The sequence below is a fragment of the Sciurus vulgaris genome, assembly GCF_902686455.1.
Source record: "Sciurus vulgaris genome assembly, chromosome: 8".
In the NCBI taxonomy this organism is placed as follows: Eukaryota; Metazoa; Chordata; class Mammalia; order Rodentia; family Sciuridae; genus Sciurus; species Sciurus vulgaris.
Genome location: NC_136468.1, coordinates 65,739,714 through 65,759,272, shown reverse-complemented (window position 1 = coordinate 65,759,272; position 19,559 = coordinate 65,739,714). Strand labels below are relative to the sequence as shown.

The window sequence follows — 19,559 nt, the reverse complement described above, 5'->3', positions numbered from 1 at the left end:
GGAAATCCATATGCAACAGAATGAAACTAAACCCATATCTCTCACCATGCACGAAACTAAACTCAAAATGGATTAAGGACCTCGGAATCAGACCAGAGACCCTGCAGATTATAGAAGAAAAAGTAGGTCCAAATCTTCAACTTGTTGGTCTAGGATCAGACTTCCTTAACAGGACTCCCATAGCACAAGAAATAAAAGCTAGAATCAACCACTGGGATAGATTCAAACTAAAAAGCTTTCTCTCAGCAAAGGAAACTATCAGCAATGCGAAGAAAGAGCCTACAGAGTGGGAGAATATCTTTGCCAATCATACTTCAGATAGAGCACTAATCTCCAGAATCTATAAAGAACTCAAAAAACTCTACACGAAGAATACAAATAACCCAATCAACAAATGGGCTAAGGAAATGAATAGACACTTCACAGAAGAAGATCTACAGGCAATCAACAAACATATGGAAAAATGTTCAACATCTCTAGTAATAAGAGAAATGCAAATCAAAACTACCCTAAGATTCCATCTCACCCCAATTAGAATGGCGATTATCAAGAATACAAGCAACAACAGGTGTTGGCGAGGATGTGGGGAGTAAGGTACACTCTTACATTGCTGGTGGGGCTGCAAATTAGTGCAGCCACTCTGGAAAGCAGTGTGGAGATTCCTTAGAAAACTCGGAATGGACCCTCCATTTGACCCAGCTATCCCACTCCTTGGCCTATACCCAAAGGACTTAAAATCAGCATACTACAGAGATACAGCCACATCAATGTTCATAGCTGCTCAATTCACAATAGCCAGACTGTGGAACCAACCTAGATGCCCTTCAATTGATGAGTGGATAAAGAAAATGTGGTATATATATACAATGGAATATTACTCAGCCATAAAGAATGATAAAATTATGGCATTTGCAGGCAAGTGGATGAAATTGGAGAATATCATGCTAAGTGAGATAAGCCAATCTCAAAAAGCCAAGGGACGAATGATATCGCTAATAAGTGGAGGATGACACATAATGGGGGGGAGGGAAGGGTTAGTGTTAGGGTTAGAGTTAGGGTTAGGGAGGGGGGCAAGTATGGAGGAAGGAAGGACTGTATAGAGGGTAAAGAGGGGTGGGAGGGGTGGGGGAAGGGAAAAAATAACAGAATGAATCAAACAACATTACTCTGTAAATTTATGATTACACAAATGGTATGCCTTTGTGCCATGTACAAGCAGAGAAACAACATGTATCCCATTTGTTTACAATAAAAAAAAAAAAAAAAAAAATACCTCACTATAGAAGTTTACCAAAATTTTAAGCCACAAATTTATAAATTGAAAATAATCACTTATCTATATAAAATCAACTCTGGATTTTCTAAATTAGTTATGTGTACATTTTAATTTTTGCTTTACCTGATTCCACTTCACTGTTAATTAAAATCACCAGTTCTTCAATCATTTAAAATCAGCCAAACAAAAACGCAAAATATTTTTCAATTTTTTTTTTTTCACTTTAAAAAACATTTGGCCAAAAGTTAATTATTCAACATAGTGGAGGAAAACTATCACAATGCATGTGGTCCTATGCATAGATGAGCTATTTTAATGAAGGGCAGAAGAGCAAAATAGGAGCATAATAAAGGAGCTAACAGATTTGAATCCCAGCCCTGCCACTGCAAGTAAATTAGGTAGGAAAAGTTTTTGCATCTATTAATTCAAGACCCATTTGATCTTCACTGGGGAGATGGGAGGATACAATGACAGAGCACCCAGTCACCATAAGCCTAGAATATATGTGTCTAAGAAAGTACTTTATATGATGTGAATTCTTTAAATGGTAGTGGATCAAAAACAAGTCAACATACATTGCAACAAGCTTTTCTGCCTACACATCACAACTGAAACTATGGGAAAAAAAATCTGGAAAAAAAAGCACAGTTTTGAAACCATTTATTTATTTTTTTTTTTTTGTGAGGTGCTATTAAGTTTTTATAAACTTAGGATTCCAACTGAAGTTTTCATTGAAAGCCTTTGGGGCTCAGTTGTATGTCATATAGCGGGGAGTAGCACTAAATTTGGCATAAGACTTAATGACCTTATTTACAGCTTCCAAGAAATCCTTCTCAGTAGCAATTTTTCGCCGTGCTCGGATTGCAAACATACCAGCTTCTGTGCAGACACTTCTAATCTCAGCACCTGTTAAACAAAAAGAAAATAAACAGACTTAATTAAAGCAGTCCAAATAGACAGACTGGCAAAATAAACAAGACCTTTTCTCTTACCAGTGCTATTAGGACACAGTCGTGCTAACAATTCAAATCTGATATCTCTTTCAACACTCATTGAACGAGCATGAATCTTAAAGATATGAGTCCGACCCTAAAAATAAAGGAATTGACAAGTAATAAAATGGGATCACAGAAAGAAAAAACTCAAGAATCCCTTTTTCAAAATGAAACAATTTTCTTACCTCTAAATCAGGTAAGCTAAATTCAATCTTTCTATCCAATCTCCCTGGCCTCATCAGCGCTGGGTCCAGAGTATCAGGTCTGTTGGTAGCCATCAGCACTTTAATGTTGCCTCGAGGATCAAAACCATCTAGCTGATTGATCAATTCCAACATTGTTCTCTGCACTTCATTGTCACCTCCAGCACCATCATCAAACCGAGCTCCTGAGAAAACAAAAGAGAAATATTTCATGTCCATCAACAGTAGCACTACTTGATGGTACTGTTAATCTCAGCTCAAATCACCTCTAGCACAAATGCACATCTCACTTTGAAGCAAATCAGGTACACAAAACTAATCAGAAACTGAAACTCTGCTTTTAAAAGAATTTACCAAAGATTTATGTTAACATAGTCTTCTTTAAAGATTAATTAATTTAGGTACTGGGGATTACCCAGGGGCACTGATCACAGAGTTGCATTGCCAGTACTAGTACCTTTTTTTTTTTTTTTTTTTTTAATTTAAGATAGGGTCTCACTAAGTTGCTGAGGGTCTCCTCAAACTTGTGATCCTCTTGCCTCACTGCCTGAGTAGCTGGAATTAAAGGGTTGCACCATCATGTCTGGCTCCTTTACAGTATTTTGAAGCTCTTTAAGGAATTGTTTTATAAATCACTTGAACACCTATGTTGTTTAATACAATATATACCTGAATAAGGCATGAAATACTACCATGATTGTTTGAATATATGCAGGAAACTATCATACCATTTTAAATTTCTTAAAATTGTACATTAAAATGTCTAAATAAATAATATAGTGGAACCACAGTGGCTTATTATGAAGCTGAATTGGATATATGAAAGTACTCTAGGTTCATGTCAGTCTTTCATTTCAACCAGAATAGCAAAAAATTGGGGTGGGGGAAACGGCCAGCAAATATACTTTTTCACTTACAAGTTATATAAATGCTTATTATTAATGTATACACTAATAAAACACAAAAAATGGGCATTTAAAAAATGAGATTAAAAATACAAAAGGAAGTTCTAGTGTTTTCTTCCTAGACCCTAAAAGATTTGTTTTCTACACAATCCACTTTGGAAACCAGAGCCTCAAAGTACCCTGACATCATAAGGCTTATTCCAAAGATACTATTATAGATGATTTTAGAGTGGAACATTGCATCATTACTCTGCAGCCAAGTAATGGCTTTTGAAAACATTAGTGGCACAATGTCCAAACCCAACAATTCCCATGCAATCCAAAACCAAGATTCTAGCTACCTAATATTATTATCCAAATAGTTTATTTTCAAGTCATTTTTGTTATTCAGTTCATTGAATAACAATTGACTACATGGAAATATGATACTTCTCCAGCTACTAAGGAGTATCAAAGACTACAACAATAGTCAATGCCTATATAAGAGTTCAGTGTTTTCAAAGTCTCTCACATTTATTATTTAATTCGAACCTCTCAAAAACCCATTAGATGAGACAGGAATTATCATTTCTTTCATAACTTGAGCAAACTGAGGCTTGAAGGTTAAAGTAAGTTAACCTAGACTAATACTGTATTTCAACAAATCTATGAGGCTAACAATAACATTATTTTATAAAAACTAAGACAAACCACCACCAATTAAAAGAGCTTTCTTATCACATTAAGGAACAATGCATCTCAATTTAGGAGTTATTAATCCAAGTGCAGAAATATAGGTCACAACAATGATATGATACAAAAATAAAGGCTTTGAAAAATGCCAGTGTTATATAGTGTTTCTTTTTTCCTTTATGGTTTAGACCTACTGTTCAGTAGATTTGTGATATCAATATCCCAGAGCTCATAAAGGAGTTGGAATTGAAATTTTGCACAAGATGAACAAAATAGAACTCTAATACATATCACTTGAGAGCTCTCATGAAATCTAATCCTAAAGAAGTTCTATAAAATACCACTCATACCTCCAATGGCATCAATTTCATCAAAGAAGATAAGGCAGGCTTTTTTTGTTCTGGCCATTTCAAAAAGTTCACGAACCATTCGAGCCCCCTAAAGTGAAAAATTAATTTCATTAATTCAGAGTTCATTTTTGAATATTTTAACATACAGTAGAAAGTTACGCTTCAAACATTTCACTAAAGAGTATTTTCAAACCATCATTACCTAAATCCTTTTTTTTTAAAGAAAAAAAAATTTTTTTTTCTTTTTTAGTAGATGGACACAATACCTTTATTTATTTATTTTTATGTGTTGTTGAGGATGGAACCCAGTGCCTCACATGTGCTAGGCAAGCACTCTACCAATGAGCTACAACCCCAATCTACCTAAATCTTCTTTAAAGATTGAAGTTCGTTACTAATATCATCAAATTGATCTTATTAGCCTCAAAACAATATTAATTTCCATGATTCTATTAAATAGTACTAGCTTAAGGAAATAAAAACACCTGCCCCCCATCACTTGGAATTGTTAATTATCAAATTTGATTTGTTAAGTATGGATAAGAAAATGAAATTATATCTCAACCTGTATGGTTCTTTTCTAATTCTTATTTCAAGTATACTTATCATTAATAGATTTCATGGTCCTAGATACTGCCTAAATATCCATAGATATGTATGTATATACACCCATGCATATATATATATATGTGCAACTGATGTTCTCTTTTTCTCTTTAGACCACAAAACACTGTCCCTGAAATGATATTTCATTCACTGAGCATTTCTGGGGCATTTACCTCACAAACGAGATCTGTACAAAACGTCATCCTTCAAATCTCTTGTTTTTTTTTTTTGGTACCGGGGATTGAACCCAGGGGCGCTTAACCATTGAGCCACATCCCTAGCCCACTTTATTTTTTATTCTGCAACAAGGTCTCAATAAGTTGCTAACTTGCTGAGGTTGACCTTGAACTCCTGATTGTTCTGCCTTAGTCTCCTAAGTCACTGGGATTCATAGGAGTGTGCCACTGCACCTGACCATCTTTGTAAAATTATAAGTGGTTGTCTTTTCCCAAATGACCACAGTGACTGCTGACTTCTGAGTTTCTAAATTACCAATTACAATCACACTCAAGAAATTTCAGGCCTCAATCCCTCAATCTGTATTACCATTTTAATTTCATTCATACTTTATATATCCTCAACAGACCTATATATGCTTTGATTTTGATGAATTTACTTTACCTCACCGACGTATTTCTGTACAAGTTCGGATCCAATAACTCGAATGAAGCAAGCATCAGTCCTATTAGCAACTGCCCTGGCACAGAGTGTCTTGCCCGTGCCTGGGGGACCAAACAGCAGCACACCCTTGGGAGGCTCAATGCCAAGGTTAACAAACCTCTCTGGCTGTTGACAGAAACAGAATTTTTACATTTACCATTTCTGTACAATAAAAATAAGACTGCCTACATTGATATTAGGCCCATAATTTATATACTTGATCTAGTAAGAAATATTACTTTACCTATAAGATGTAAAATAGACTAATATCAACATATAAGGCTGAATGTTTTTTTTTTAATTAATTTTTTTTTTGTAGTTGCAGATAGATGGCATGCCTTTATTTTATTTGTTTCATTTTTATGTGGTGCTAAGGTTTAAACCCAATGCCTCACACATGCTAGGCAAGCACTCTGCCACCGAGCTACAGCCTCAGCCCAGGCTGAATGGTTTGTTTTGGTTTTTTTTAGTTGTCAGTGGACCTTTATTTAATTTATTTATTTATATGTGGTGCTGAGAATTGAACCCAGTGCCTCAGGCATGCTAAGCAAGCACCATGCCACTGAGTCACAACCCCAGCCCCAGAGGCTGAATAGTTTTTAAAGGTGCTTTTTCTATCCAGTTGCTAATGAAGTATTTTCCTTGTTTAAAAAAATTAATTTTTAAAGAATTATAAGTATTATCTGGTATTCAATACCCAATTTTTCATGATCTTTTTAACTTTAACTTTTTTCCTCTTGATGTCTTTAGTAAGTACACCTAGTTTCTTTTACATATAAACCTGTAATAAATTTAACCTAGTGCTAGAGGTACCACCTCAATTCCCTTTGGTGGTAAGTAGCAGGTCTTTCTTTTTTTTTCTTTTTTTTTTTTTTTTGGTACTGGGGATTGAACCCAGGGGCACTCAACCACTGAGCCACATCTCCAGCCCATTTTGTGTTTTATTTAGAGACAGAGTCTCACTGAGTTGCTTAGCACCTTACTGTTGCTGAAGCTGGCTTTGAACTTGCGATCCTCCTGCCTCAGCTTCCTAAGTTGCTGGGATTACAGGTATGTGCCACCGGCCTGGCTGAAGGTCTTTCTTTCCTTTTTGCTTATTCTCTTCTGAAACTTACCTTCCCACCTAATCTCCCACACCTGCCCACCCTCTTTTCATTCAGGAAAATATTAACCTTAACACGTATGTAATATGTGAGCAATTTTAGTGCTCAATACACAAAAGATAATTACATCTTTCTACACAAAAATGTGAAAAAAATACTGAATTACTTACATGAAGTAGTGGGGTTTCAACTACTTCTCGCAATTTCTCAATCTGCTCCTTACAACCACCAACATCACTATAAGTGACATCAGGTTTTTCTTCCACCTTTGAGAGAGATAACGTTGCTTAAAATAGTTATTGACTTTTTGAATAACTAGTCCAGTACAGTAGACTCAATATCATAAAATAAAAATCAGAATTATAAAAGGAATTTTAATAAAAATGGAGTACACTGCCCAGTGTCCTTGAATTATCTGATTACTTATATGACATTAATAAATGAGACAAGCAAAATAAAGGTTGATACGGACTATCTTATCTGAAAAATTATTTTTAAATTTTTGGCAATTTTTTTTCCAGCATAGTTGATCAAAATTAATTTTTTAACTATTTATATATATATATATTTTTACATTTCAAACGGGGACATTTTATTTTATTCTTTATTTTTACACACCAAATTTTGATTCATCATACACAAATGTGCAAATTTTCATTTCTATGGTTGTGCATGATGTAGATTCATACCATTTGTGTAATCATACATGTACACAGGGTATGATGTTTGTCTCATTCCACCATCTTTCATACCCCCACCCCCTCCTCCCTCTCGTTTCCCTCTATGTAATCTAAAGTTCCTCCATTCTTCTCTCACACCCCACCCCCCACCCCCATTATATATCATTATCCACTTATCAGGGAAAATATTTTGATACATGCCCATATATTTAAACTTTTAGGGACAGATGCAATTGTATTAGAAACCATGCCAACCAATTCTTTTCCCTCCCGTAGTTTCTTACCTGCATCATGGTAACTGTTGGGTCAATCTTAGGAGGCAGTGGAATGTGGATTTGATACTTATTTCTGTCCACACTAAGGAGGTAAAAAACATACTCACTAACACATTCTTTAAGCTTTCAACAGTTTTTTATGTTTAGTCTTTAATCCTCAAAACCATACTTTAAGCAAGCAAGAGAAACTTAAAGAGTCCCTAAAGTTATACAAAGACAAACATTAAAACACAGGACACTAAAATACCAGCCCGACATGGCAAACAACCTACACAAATGCAATGAAACCCTAGATCCAAGAAGGAAGGGGAGATTTAAAAAATTTACTGAATGGATTATGTATTCTAGACATTACCTCAATTCTTATAACTGTTCTCAAGTAAGTACCTCCTCTACCTATACCATATTACCCACCTTAAATGGAGCAGTAAATTCAACTGTAAAAATTCTGTTCTTGCTTTATGACATTTGAAACTACACATAAATAGTAAGAGTAGGAGTAGGAAGGAGGGACAATGGTGGGAAGTTAGGGAGTAGACAGAAAAAAAAAAAAAAGATGTTCAACTGTACTATATAATACTAGGTTATCCCTTGGTATTGCATGGCACTCTGTTTATTCATTCACATCAAAGCCAAGGATGTGAATGTGATGTGATGTCTTCAATGAAAGTAGCATATTTATTGTATACAGATATCTTACCCAACTCTCATCCCTTCTTCAATGTCAGTAGGTGCCACCTGATCGCTGAGGTCTACCACAAACTTGGCGAACTGCTTCACATTGATAATGTATTTTGGGTCCTCCGAATCAGCATTAATTATCTTTGTACACCTAAAAGCAAAAAGCTTGATTAGAGTAAGGAATCTAAACCATTAATAATGAATTCAAGTAACTAGATTCTTTCCAGGACATGTAGTACAGTAGTGAGCAAGTGTAAAGTAGAACTTCAGAAACTGGGCCACTGTTGAAGATCCCATTCTATGCTCTAGCCTACGGATCCACTAACTATAGCCAAGCAATCAACTTTCCAAATGATACATACGTACTCCTGGAAGATTAAACCCAAATACTTTATCAAATTTCTTGATTTTTCCCTATTTTATTATTAGGGATACCCCTTTATATCTTGACTTTCATTTTATTTTCCCTGTAAGAAGATAGCCATATTGTCTCACATCAAATTCAATAATAAATGTGTTTTCATTTTTTCCTGCGTTTATTCTTTAAATCCATTTTTATTGCTATTGCCATTTTTAATTTAAAATGTATTGACTTTATGTGCAGTTTAGTGAAGGCGAATTTATTAGACCACGTGCATCATGGCATCTACAATACCTGTCTACTGAAGAAAATAAAAAACAACTCACACTAGAGATCTGCTATATAGCCAAGTGTAATCACTGTAATCCCACTTGTAATCCCAGGGACTTGGGAGATGTAAGCAGTAGGATCACAATTCAAAGTCACCCTAGGCAACTTAGCAACACCCTGTCTTAAAAAATAAAAAGGGCTGAGGATGTCACTCAGTAGTGACAGAGTGCTCCTGGGTTCAACCCCAGTACTGAATAAATAAATAAAAGGAAAAGGAATCTTCAAATAAGCCACAGCAACAAATACAGAAGGAATACAAAGTAGCCTCTGGAGTATAGATATAGGTAGAGATAAAAATAGGAAGGCTTGTCCTTACAGCATAATTGTGTAACAGAACTTTGTTTTCTATCACCCAGCCAAGGTCTACTAAGGAAGAATTATGTATATATTTCACTACAGATTCTGACAGACTCTGCTACCACTATAAGCACAGAGGTGGATTTTTAAATCCACAGTTAAAAATATATACATTACACAAGAACTTCAACTTCTAGAATGGCTGAATAAGAACCTTCAAAAATCTCCTCCTCCTTAAATGCAATGAGAAAACTGGCAAAAAAATAGTCAAAAATCAACATTTTCAGAACTCTGGAAATTAGCTAAAGGACTGCAGCAATCAAGGAGTGTTTATTCAAGAAAAATGAATGAATCCCAGTAAGAACAAGTGAGTCTTACTGCATTTTAATCTGCCCATATCTCCTTCCTCCCCTTAGTTGAGCAGCCTAACTTGAAAGCCAACAGTCTCACAACCATGGTACCAGAATAACCATCAACCTAATTAGCTACTGGAGAGGTCAGAGTGGATTGAGAGTTCCCCAAAGTTCAATCCCCAAAGAGCTGTCAACTATATGACTTGCCCTGCGGCTAGTGAGAAGCTTTATTCTCAGAACTTGTCTTTATCTGATCTTCCTCAGAGCTCAGTGTGAACAGCTGTACTAGTAGGGAATTTGTCAAAAACAGTCACAATTGTTTAACATCAGCTGAACTAACAAGAGACTGACCAAAAAACCTGAGAAACAACAACAAACAATAACAAACACTAGGGAAAGGGAAAACCCAACTTCCAAAGCTGACATATTAAAATGCCCAATTTCCACAAAAGTAAAGGGGATATTATGGCCCAAGTACAGTGAACAAAGCAATCAACAGAAACTGTCCCTCAGGGAGCTCAGATGTTGGTCTTACTGAACAAAAACCTTAAATCAGGATCACAAATATTTTCAAAGAACTAAAGGAAGTCATGCCTAAAGAATTAATAAGAAGTATAAGAACAATGTTTCACCAAAAGAGAATAAGAGTGAAGAGAGAAATTAGACTGGAGTATTATTTGGCCTTAAAAAGAAATGAAGTTTAGATCCATGCTGCCACATGGATGAACCTTAAAACATGATAAGCAAAAGCAGCCAGAAACAAAAGGTTACATACTGTATGATTCCATTTATATGAAATACCCAGGATAGGCAAATTCATAGAAATAGAAAGATAAGTAGTTATCAGAGGTTGGGGAGAGAGGAAAATAGGACTGCAAAAGGGCATTTTTTGGTGTGATAACAATATTTTATTCTGGAATTAGATAACCGATCAACACACAACTTTCTGCATATACCAAAACCACTGAGTTATACACTTTGAAAGAATGAACTTTATGGTATGAGAATTCTATTAAGACTGTCATAAAAAATTTTCAAGCTAAAAAATTTACATATATACATTTTATCAAGAGTTTTAAGCAAAAAGTATAATACTAAAAATCAAATGAGAACTTCTTGAGAATAATCTTTGTTTTGCACAAGGCCCAGAATTTTGTTTCTTGGGGGAGGAAAACTGGTATATCTTTTAAATAAGTATCCAAAAAATCTACATGCAAAGTTTCCTATAACTATTACTTTCTTTACTAAAACAAACAAACCAAAAACTCCCTTCGTAAGGCCTTCAGAAATTTACTTGAATTTTTAAATCCGCCAAACTGAATTCACTTTGGAATCAAAATCTAATCCTAGACTATCTGTGGAAGACACACTTCTACCTAAAAATCAACAGTAACCAACTGGAACACTACTAAAATTAAATAACAAGACCAACATAGGAAAACAAAGAACTTTCCTACATATCAATAAAAAAAAAAAAAAAATCAATTAAAAACAATTTTAAAAGATTCTGTTAAAGTAACAATTTAAAAACTATAAAATACTTGGAAATAATACTACAATAAATGTATAAGGCTGGGGGTGTAGCTAAGTGCAAAAGTTCATTCTTAGCATGCACAAGGCTCTAGATTTGATCCCCAGCACCACCAACAAACCAATCAACAAGAGAAGTGTGTAAAAGCCATATAAAGAAAATTTCAAAAATTTCTTAAAAGGTCTTAAATATAAAGGAGACGTATTTCAGGAGTTTAAAAAAAGGTATTTTGAAAAGTCTACCTCGAAATATGAATTAAGGGCAATCCTAATCAAATTTCAAAATATTGTGACAATTCAATTCTAAAAATTATATATCAAAAAGGAGAACATGAGGATTAGGGGTTTGGCTTAGTGCCAGAATGTTTGCCTAGCATGAAAGGCCCTGCATTCAATCCCAAGCACTGCAAAACAACAAAACAAAACAAAAAAACATGTTAGGAATACTAGTTGGAATTTAGAGAAATAACAACTGGGGAAGGAGAAGTACAAATGCCCTTCTGGTATTTTGTAAAGCTACAGTAATTAAAAGTATTGACTGAGTACAGGAACAAACGTTCATGTATGAAAATTCAAAAGCAAACACAAATTTGGACTTTAGATTATAATACAGGTGACCTTTTAAATCTGAGAGAAATGGCACTGAGACAATAGCTATCTAGTCAGAAAAAAGTTAAGCTAGCATCCTACCTCACATCATATTAAAAAAACAAAAACAACAAAACACCTCCAAGGACCTGTGGTTGAAGACAATGAATTCAATGCAAACATCCATTTTTGTTCTTCCTTAAAACATAATGTCAAATGAAACACTTTGAAAAATGTAGCATATTTAAGATTAATATGTACAACATATGAAATACTTCTAAAAACTAACAAGAAAGAACCCAATTGAGCAAAACACGTCAAAGTAATAGAGATGCTTAATAAGAAGTACCAGTAGTAATCAGTGTACTGCAAATTAAAATAAAAAATTTCTCCCAAATTGGCAAAAATCTATCAGGCAAACAAGCACTTGACTCAAAAGTTCTTACTAAGAGTGTCAACTGTTCAAACCACTTGGTTTCAGAGATTTTCAAAATTGTAAATGACTTTGACCCCATAATCATTTCCAGTAATCTAGCCTATAGAAATGTATGCACATACAGAGAAATATTTAATTATAGCACTATGTATATCAGAAAGTACAAACAGCTTGTGTCAACAGATTTTTTCCCCTTTTAAAAAAAAATTAAAGAAGTACACCTATGTTAAAGACAATGGAAGATTTCTAAACCATGTAGTTTTGTCTAAAAAACCTCCAGATGTTTCTCTACATGCTGATACATAAAGATACACAGAGAATTAGGAGGACCATACTGTTTTCAGTAGTTACATTTAAGGAAGGGGCAATGGGAGAGCAAAAATGAGGAGGGTAATTTTCATAATATGCTCTGTCTCATTCTATAATATTTTAATCTTTTACTTGATTAGGCCTCTATGTGTTTTGGAATAGTTGTTTAAGGCATAAAATTTTACCTCCAAATACTTTTGTAGAAAGTTTTTATATATACAAAATTTGAAATAAAAATTCCTTAAAGGAGCTGGGGTTGTGGCTCAAGTGGTAGGGCTCTTGCCTAGCACATGTGAGGCACTGGGTTCAATCCTCAGCACCACATAAAAAATAAAGGCCTTGTGTCCATATACAACTAAAAAAATTTTTTTTTCTTAAAAATTCCCTATAAACTACTGCATTAACCCTAAAAGTCTAAAAAGTGCTTGAAAATACTAGATAACAATAAATTTTCACAGAAAACTGTGTATACCTTGCAACCTGTAAAGGCTGTTCACTCTGGAGAGTTTGCTTATCTGCAGCCAAGTCCCAGAGTGCTGGTGGGGCCAGGCCAGTGTCAGATTCTTTAATACCTACAGAAGGAAAGACAATAAAATTCACCAAAATGTAATCCATTACCCTAAAATAATAAGCTTTTCAACCTCAGCACTATTGGCATGTTGTAACACTGTTGTGGGACTACCCTTGCCTGGCCTCTAGCCACTAAAATGTCACTAATATACCTTCCCTTAAGTCATAAGAATCAAGATGGTTTTGAGACATTGTCAAAGGCCTGGGGGACAAAATCACCCCAGCTGAAAATCAAACCCTAAAGTAATTATAAAACCAAAATTTTAATGAAATATTTGACATCTTTCATGCAGGTCAAATAATGTAAAACTTCAGTGCTCAAGTTCCCCCAAAAAAAGTCTCCACTACCAGGCAATAATCCACTTACTTCAGCAATACTATGTGAAATAATGTTTTCATTCAAAAATTTGATGTGTTTGTTGGAGTTTACTAAACTAGGCCTTGATCAATAGAAACATCACTTGCTTAGAGGATGATGATGTTTTTTAATTGCACAAGCATTAAGCCTTGTAAAGCAGCGAAAGAGACTATTAAGTGAGGTCCAATTTCTTAACAGGTAGGAAGAATAATAATTTCTTTAAAATCTGTAATTCATGAAGAAGTGAAATCTGTATTTAAATTATTATGATTAATGCATTACATTTAAAGAGAGGAAATGGGATTAAAAAGAATACATACCAGTGAGCTCATTAATTTTCTTGAGAAGTTGTTGAATGTCATCTTCAACCTGTTTGATCTGCCTAGAGTAAGTGCTCTGGCCCTGGGTGATGAAGATCAGTATAGTTAGAACACCAAGATATCAACAATGAAGCACTAGATTCAATTCCCAGAACCACAAAATAAACAAACAAATAAATAATAAAAATAAACTCTCCATCTCATATCTAACTCAGATACATACACAGTAAATATAGTAAATATTTCTGTACATTTTTTCAAATATTTTCCCATGTAGTACCACACTTTAATTATAAAAAGTATAAAAACAATGTATAAGCAGCCAAGATTGCTGAATGCTCTGATCTAGTCTAGACAGGTTTAGATAGGTAACTTTTCGGTGAAGATTTACTGTGAACTGCCAGACATTCTCCTCTAACTAAGTCTGGAAGGACAAAACTAAAACTTTTTTTATTTTAACATAAAACATCCACATTTCGCAGATATTTTAAGAAACTTACGTAGGTTTTCAGCAAGGCAATATCCCCCTCATCCAGAGCTAAAAGAAGAGAGACAATACATGAAATTCAAAGAGAACTGAGAGCTGATGAACATTTCTGTTCAATTCAGATTGTTTCAAGTACTAAAACTTGAGTAAAATTATGATGATATAAATACAACCATCAAATAATTCCTGGATTTAAGGAATTTTGCCTAATTATTGGGAAGATGAATAATTCATAATAATAATAGATTACATAGTATACATGATTAACATTTTATATACTTTATGTAGTAGGTATATAAAACAACCATTAAAGATCTCTTTTTTTTCTATTAAAGATCTTGGTTGAGTAAATTACACTATGTTATTACAATGAAATACAATGCAGTCATTAAAACTTAGTATAGTAAAAAGCTAAAAGAAGTACCATTTTAAGTAAAACAGGTAGGTTTAAAAAAACAAGATGTGCATATAATTTGTTATTATATGAAAATCCTTTAAAACAAATATGAAGAGTAGCCCTAACTGGTATTCATCTAAATGTTAACAGTGGTTATCAGAAATATCAGATGATTTATAGTCAATCCTCTTTAAATGGCAATTCTGCATTAGTGAATATGTCTAGTCACTAAAATTTATTTGTAAATTCCCAAATGTGCTTTTGCAATCATTTGGGATCATGCACAGAATGCCCTCCTATTTCAGTTCTCATACAGAAGACCACAGGATGGAGATGGTGGGGCAATGCAATATAGTTCAAGAAATTTAGCCACCAGCTGGATGGGTTTGAATCCCAACTCTGGAAACTTCTAGTGGGAACAGTACCAGGAAAATCACTCAACAGTTTTGAACTTTTGAACAGTCCCTAATAAAAACACTGGGCAATGAATATCTAACAAATTTTCCTGGTTGGTAATATTTTACACATTGTCACAATTTGTTACTGTGAAAATTAGGAGCACCTGTGTAACTCTAAAAGAAAAAAAAAACCCTCAAAATTTATCCCTGGGCTTAACCCAAGTCTCATTTGCCTTCTGTCTTTGTTGATTTTGCTTTGTAGTCTTCTGCTGTAATAAATCAGAGTAATGAGGACAATAGTATGCTAAGTCCTCTGAGTCCTCCTAATGACCATTTATTTACTGAATCTGAGGACATAATCTTAGGAACTCCCTAACACCAGTGTATCCCAATGCAGCAACCCAGAAGGCAGAGTAATCTGGCTCTATAATTCAGGTGCCAGTGTATGAAGTAAAAAAGATTGATTAGGGAATTATATTTGAGAGGTAGCAGTCCAAGATGAGAATGAAATCATCAGTAACAAAAATTCAGAGAAAACATGTGAGGACAGAATCCCCAGCACTGCAAACATGCAAACAAACACATACACACACAAACCACTAATTTTCCCAACTGCATGTGTATGTTTAAGATAAAATGGATATTAGCACATTCACAGGAACAAAAGGAAAAAGCTCCATAAGTAAACAGCAAAAGAGGTGGTAACTGATGAAACAAAGTCCCAGAGAAGGAAGGGAAAGGTCAGGAACAGATATGCGAAGGTTAAGGCTTGACAGAAAACGACATCACATTCTTAGGCAGGACCAAAACAAAAAATGGAAGATAACACTGCAGTTAACAGTACATTCTCAACCTTCTCATCAGAGAGAAAAAAATCATCACCCAGGAAGACAGGGACTAACTGAAGACTTGAGAAAAAGACTTGAAACAACCACAAAGTGGAGGCTAATACATATTTCACAAAATAGTCAATAGCAATAGGTCCCAATTGAGATCTGAAAGCTTGAATGGGAAGTAAATTAATCAATAAGATTTCTGTGACTTGTTTGAACAATGTTTGCAGCCTATGAGCAGAGAAAGATAAGAAACACTGAGACTTTCAGAATTAAAGAGGGGAGAGCAAAAAAATGCAATGAGCAAAAATAGGGGATACTAAGTATACCACAGATAAACAGAAATTGACAGGGAAGCAGAAGATTACCAGATTGAAACAGATCAAAAGACAGGTCAAGTTAAAAGGTTCAGTGGTAATAAAGACTGAAGAGCAAAAAGTTGTGATGGGAAGAGAAATGGTAAGTTTAATATATTAGAAATTAATTAACTTCTGTTAACAATAAAGTCTAATAGTATCAACTCCTTAGGTGGTTAAAGCACAGTGATAACAGAAATTGCCAGAAATGAGATGATCAATGATCAACTCAATTGCTGAAAATACTCAAAATGATGCCACACAATCAGAACAGCAGGCCAGAACAACGAGGGGTTTGAGAATGAAACAACCTGGAGCTAGACCTAAAAAAGTCATGTATTTGCTAGATTACTTTGTAAACATCGTTAAATCTCTTCGTATTAGTCTCATCATCTGAAAAACAGAGATAACACCATTTTACCTTCAGTGTTTCTGTAAAGATCAAATAAGATAGAGATGAAGAAACACTTGAATCTCTATATACATATTAGTCATAACTATGTCCAAACTTATTAACAATTTTACAAAACAAAATACTGAGAATTACATGGATCACTATACATATCAAATTGTAAATTTCTGTGATTAAGCTTTCTATTAGGTACTTAGTATCTCTGAAGTGTTCAACCGTACAAGACTAAGGAGTAGAGAGTGGGATGAAGACAGGGAGAAAATGCTTTTTCTTTGGGAGGAGGATGTAAATGGTGAATAAAGGGTGCTAGGACAAGTTGAAGTTAACATTTCAAAACACCACAACAACATTTAAAAATAGCTCAAAAGGACCGATAAAAGAACACAAGAATACAAGGGGCCACTGGGGAGAAACCGTGTCCAAAAATGGAGGTGGGTGGGTGGGTATCTCACACATTGTGAGTGAAAAAAAGAAGTTAACTGGCATAGTCTCTATGAAGAGTAATTTGGCACTATCAAAATGACAACGCCACTTGTAGAATTTACCCTACCACTTCACGTGGTAAGCTATACGAACAAGGTGCTTTATAACGGTGACTGCCCAGGGGGAATCTAAACGTCATCAATGCTTTATTAAATATATTATCATACACCCATAAGATGGAATACTATACAGAGGCAGAGACAAACAGTATTACAATGAGATTATTTCTAAAGCTATATTTTTTTTAAAAAGCACGATGTTGAAGTATGTACAGCATGCTATATTTGTGTAAAAAATAGAAAATATGTGACTTGTTTGCATTTGTACAGAAAACGTCTAGAAAGATACGTAAAATGTCAACGATGGCTGCTTCCGAGGAGAAGGTGTCTAGGGCAAAAGATGGGAGACTTCAAAATGTCTTTCCTAACACTCGAATTTTGAAATTTGTGAATATATTATCCAAATAAGTTGTTATTTTTAAAGGCAATTATGTCTCAGGATTCTGGCCACACAGTTATAGCACCAAACTGTCACACTTCGCGGGCGGTCGGAGGGGTTGGGTGGATGGCGATCAAGAAACAGGATAAAGTAACCAAAACAGCGCCAGGCAGGGAAATTTCTGAAGGCCCGTTAGGCCCCTGCAGAGTGCGTAACTTCTTCAATACTTGGGAGTTGAGAATTCATTAAAAATTCGAGAAAAAAAAAATCGACCAGCAGAATATGAATACAGAACTTGGAACGGGAGGAGGGGGAGCGAGAAGGCAGGCCCGGGATTGCCGCCCCAGACTAAATTACGGGGTCAAAAAAGAACAGAACACCATGTCGGCACGCGAATCTAACTCCTCTCCAGTGTCAAAGGTGGTCCCACCCAGCTCCGTGCTCATGCCTATGTCAACTGACCTCGGATGGGCTTGTCGTCCTTCTCGTCCTCTTTGGTTTTCCGCTGATCTGCACCGAGGTAATCCGGCATTTTTAGGAGATGCTAGTGCCTTATTTCCTTAGTGATTACACAGCATCTTCTCCGCTTCCGGTGGTGCCTTCCCTTTCCCTTCCCCACCGGAAGTAGAACCGGCTCCTGGTGCCAATTTACACCTGCGAGATGATGAGTGCCCTGTAAAGAAACACATTAGAGCCCAGGTCGTGGCTGGAGGAAAGAGTACTTGTTAGAAGAAAACGATGGTCTACTCTGGCCCCTCAAAGTCTCTAGTGTCATGAGATCCCGTAGCAATAAATTCCAGGACCAATCCTAGCTCAGATGATGAGTTTAAATTCTGAGTTAGTCTGGCCAGTTTGCGTTAATTTTTTTTAATTTCTGAATTTTAATTTCCACCAAATAACAGTGTAAACTCTCTGGCACAAGTGATGGATAGATCTATAAACAGAACAAAGGCAATATTCTTCTCAAACGGAATTAATATCCAAACTATACAAAGAATTCCTCAACTCAACCATAGAACAACCTGATTTTTAAGATGGGCAAAGAAAAAGAAAGGAAGAAAGGCAGGCAAAGAACTTAGGTATACATTTCTAAGAAGATATACAAATGACCGACTATGTGAAAAGGTGTTCAACAACGCTGTTAAGGACAGGCAAACTGAAACCACCTCAAACTCATTAAGATGGTTACTATAAAATAATTTTTTAAAAAACGTAAGTTTGGCGAGGATGTGGAGGGGGTGAAACCTCGTATACGGTTGGTGGGAATGTAGAATGGGCTTATAGCTCTGGAAAAGTTGATTTTTTTTTTTTTTTTTTTTTTTTTTTTTTTTTTTTTTTTTGCGCGTCTTGGCTTTTTTGACCTCAGTCCTAGAAGGAAGCTTATAGTAGAAATACTATTCACTTTTACTATACGTAAAACAAAATCCCCAGAGTCCTGTTATTGGAAATATCTTGAAGTAAAATTTCATTCTGTTAGGACAGGATAAAAATATTGCTGACCTTTAAATAGAATAACACTAGAGGGTGTTTTCTTCTCCGAATGATTATTAAAAGAGATATGCAGGTAAATGAATACTAGCATGATAAATGCTAGCTGCTATCGTTATTACTAAGGTAAACCGAAATGCATCAGAAGTGTACACACAACAGTACTAAGCATTGTCGATACTGGTTACTGCACTTTTATTTTTTATTTATACAAGTAGAACTACTGGGAAAAAAATAATGGTTAGGTTCAGGGTAATATATAAGGTAGAAGAAACTTAAAAATTATAATCTAGAAGCAACTGTTTTTACTTTGTGCGTGTGTGCGTGCGCACGCATGCAAATAACTTTCAAGTTATTTTCTACGGTTTGTAAAAATAATCCTTTTTATGTTGGTACTGACGAGTCTAGG

General features: G+C 35.1%; 1 protein-coding gene across 1 annotated transcript; it reads right to left on the bottom strand.

The window, feature by feature from the left end:
- Positions 1–1,770: 1,770 nt before the first annotated feature.
- On the bottom strand, positions 1,771–18,276 carry PSMC2 (proteasome 26S subunit, ATPase 2). The gene is made up of 12 exons (XM_079150248.1): positions 18,125–18,276; positions 14,359–14,396; positions 13,859–13,940; positions 13,083–13,182; positions 8,426–8,557; positions 7,735–7,807; positions 6,941–7,036; positions 5,629–5,793; positions 4,402–4,489; positions 2,457–2,659; positions 2,269–2,365; positions 1,771–2,182 (listed from the first exon to the last, which is right to left on the bottom strand). The coding sequence occupies exons 1-12, from the start codon at positions 18,192–18,194 to the stop codon at positions 2,025–2,027; spliced, it is 1,302 nt and encodes a 433-aa protein (XP_079006374.1). The 5' UTR covers positions 18,195–18,276; the 3' UTR covers positions 1,771–2,024.
- Between the last annotated feature and the right edge of the window lie 1,283 nt (positions 18,277–19,559).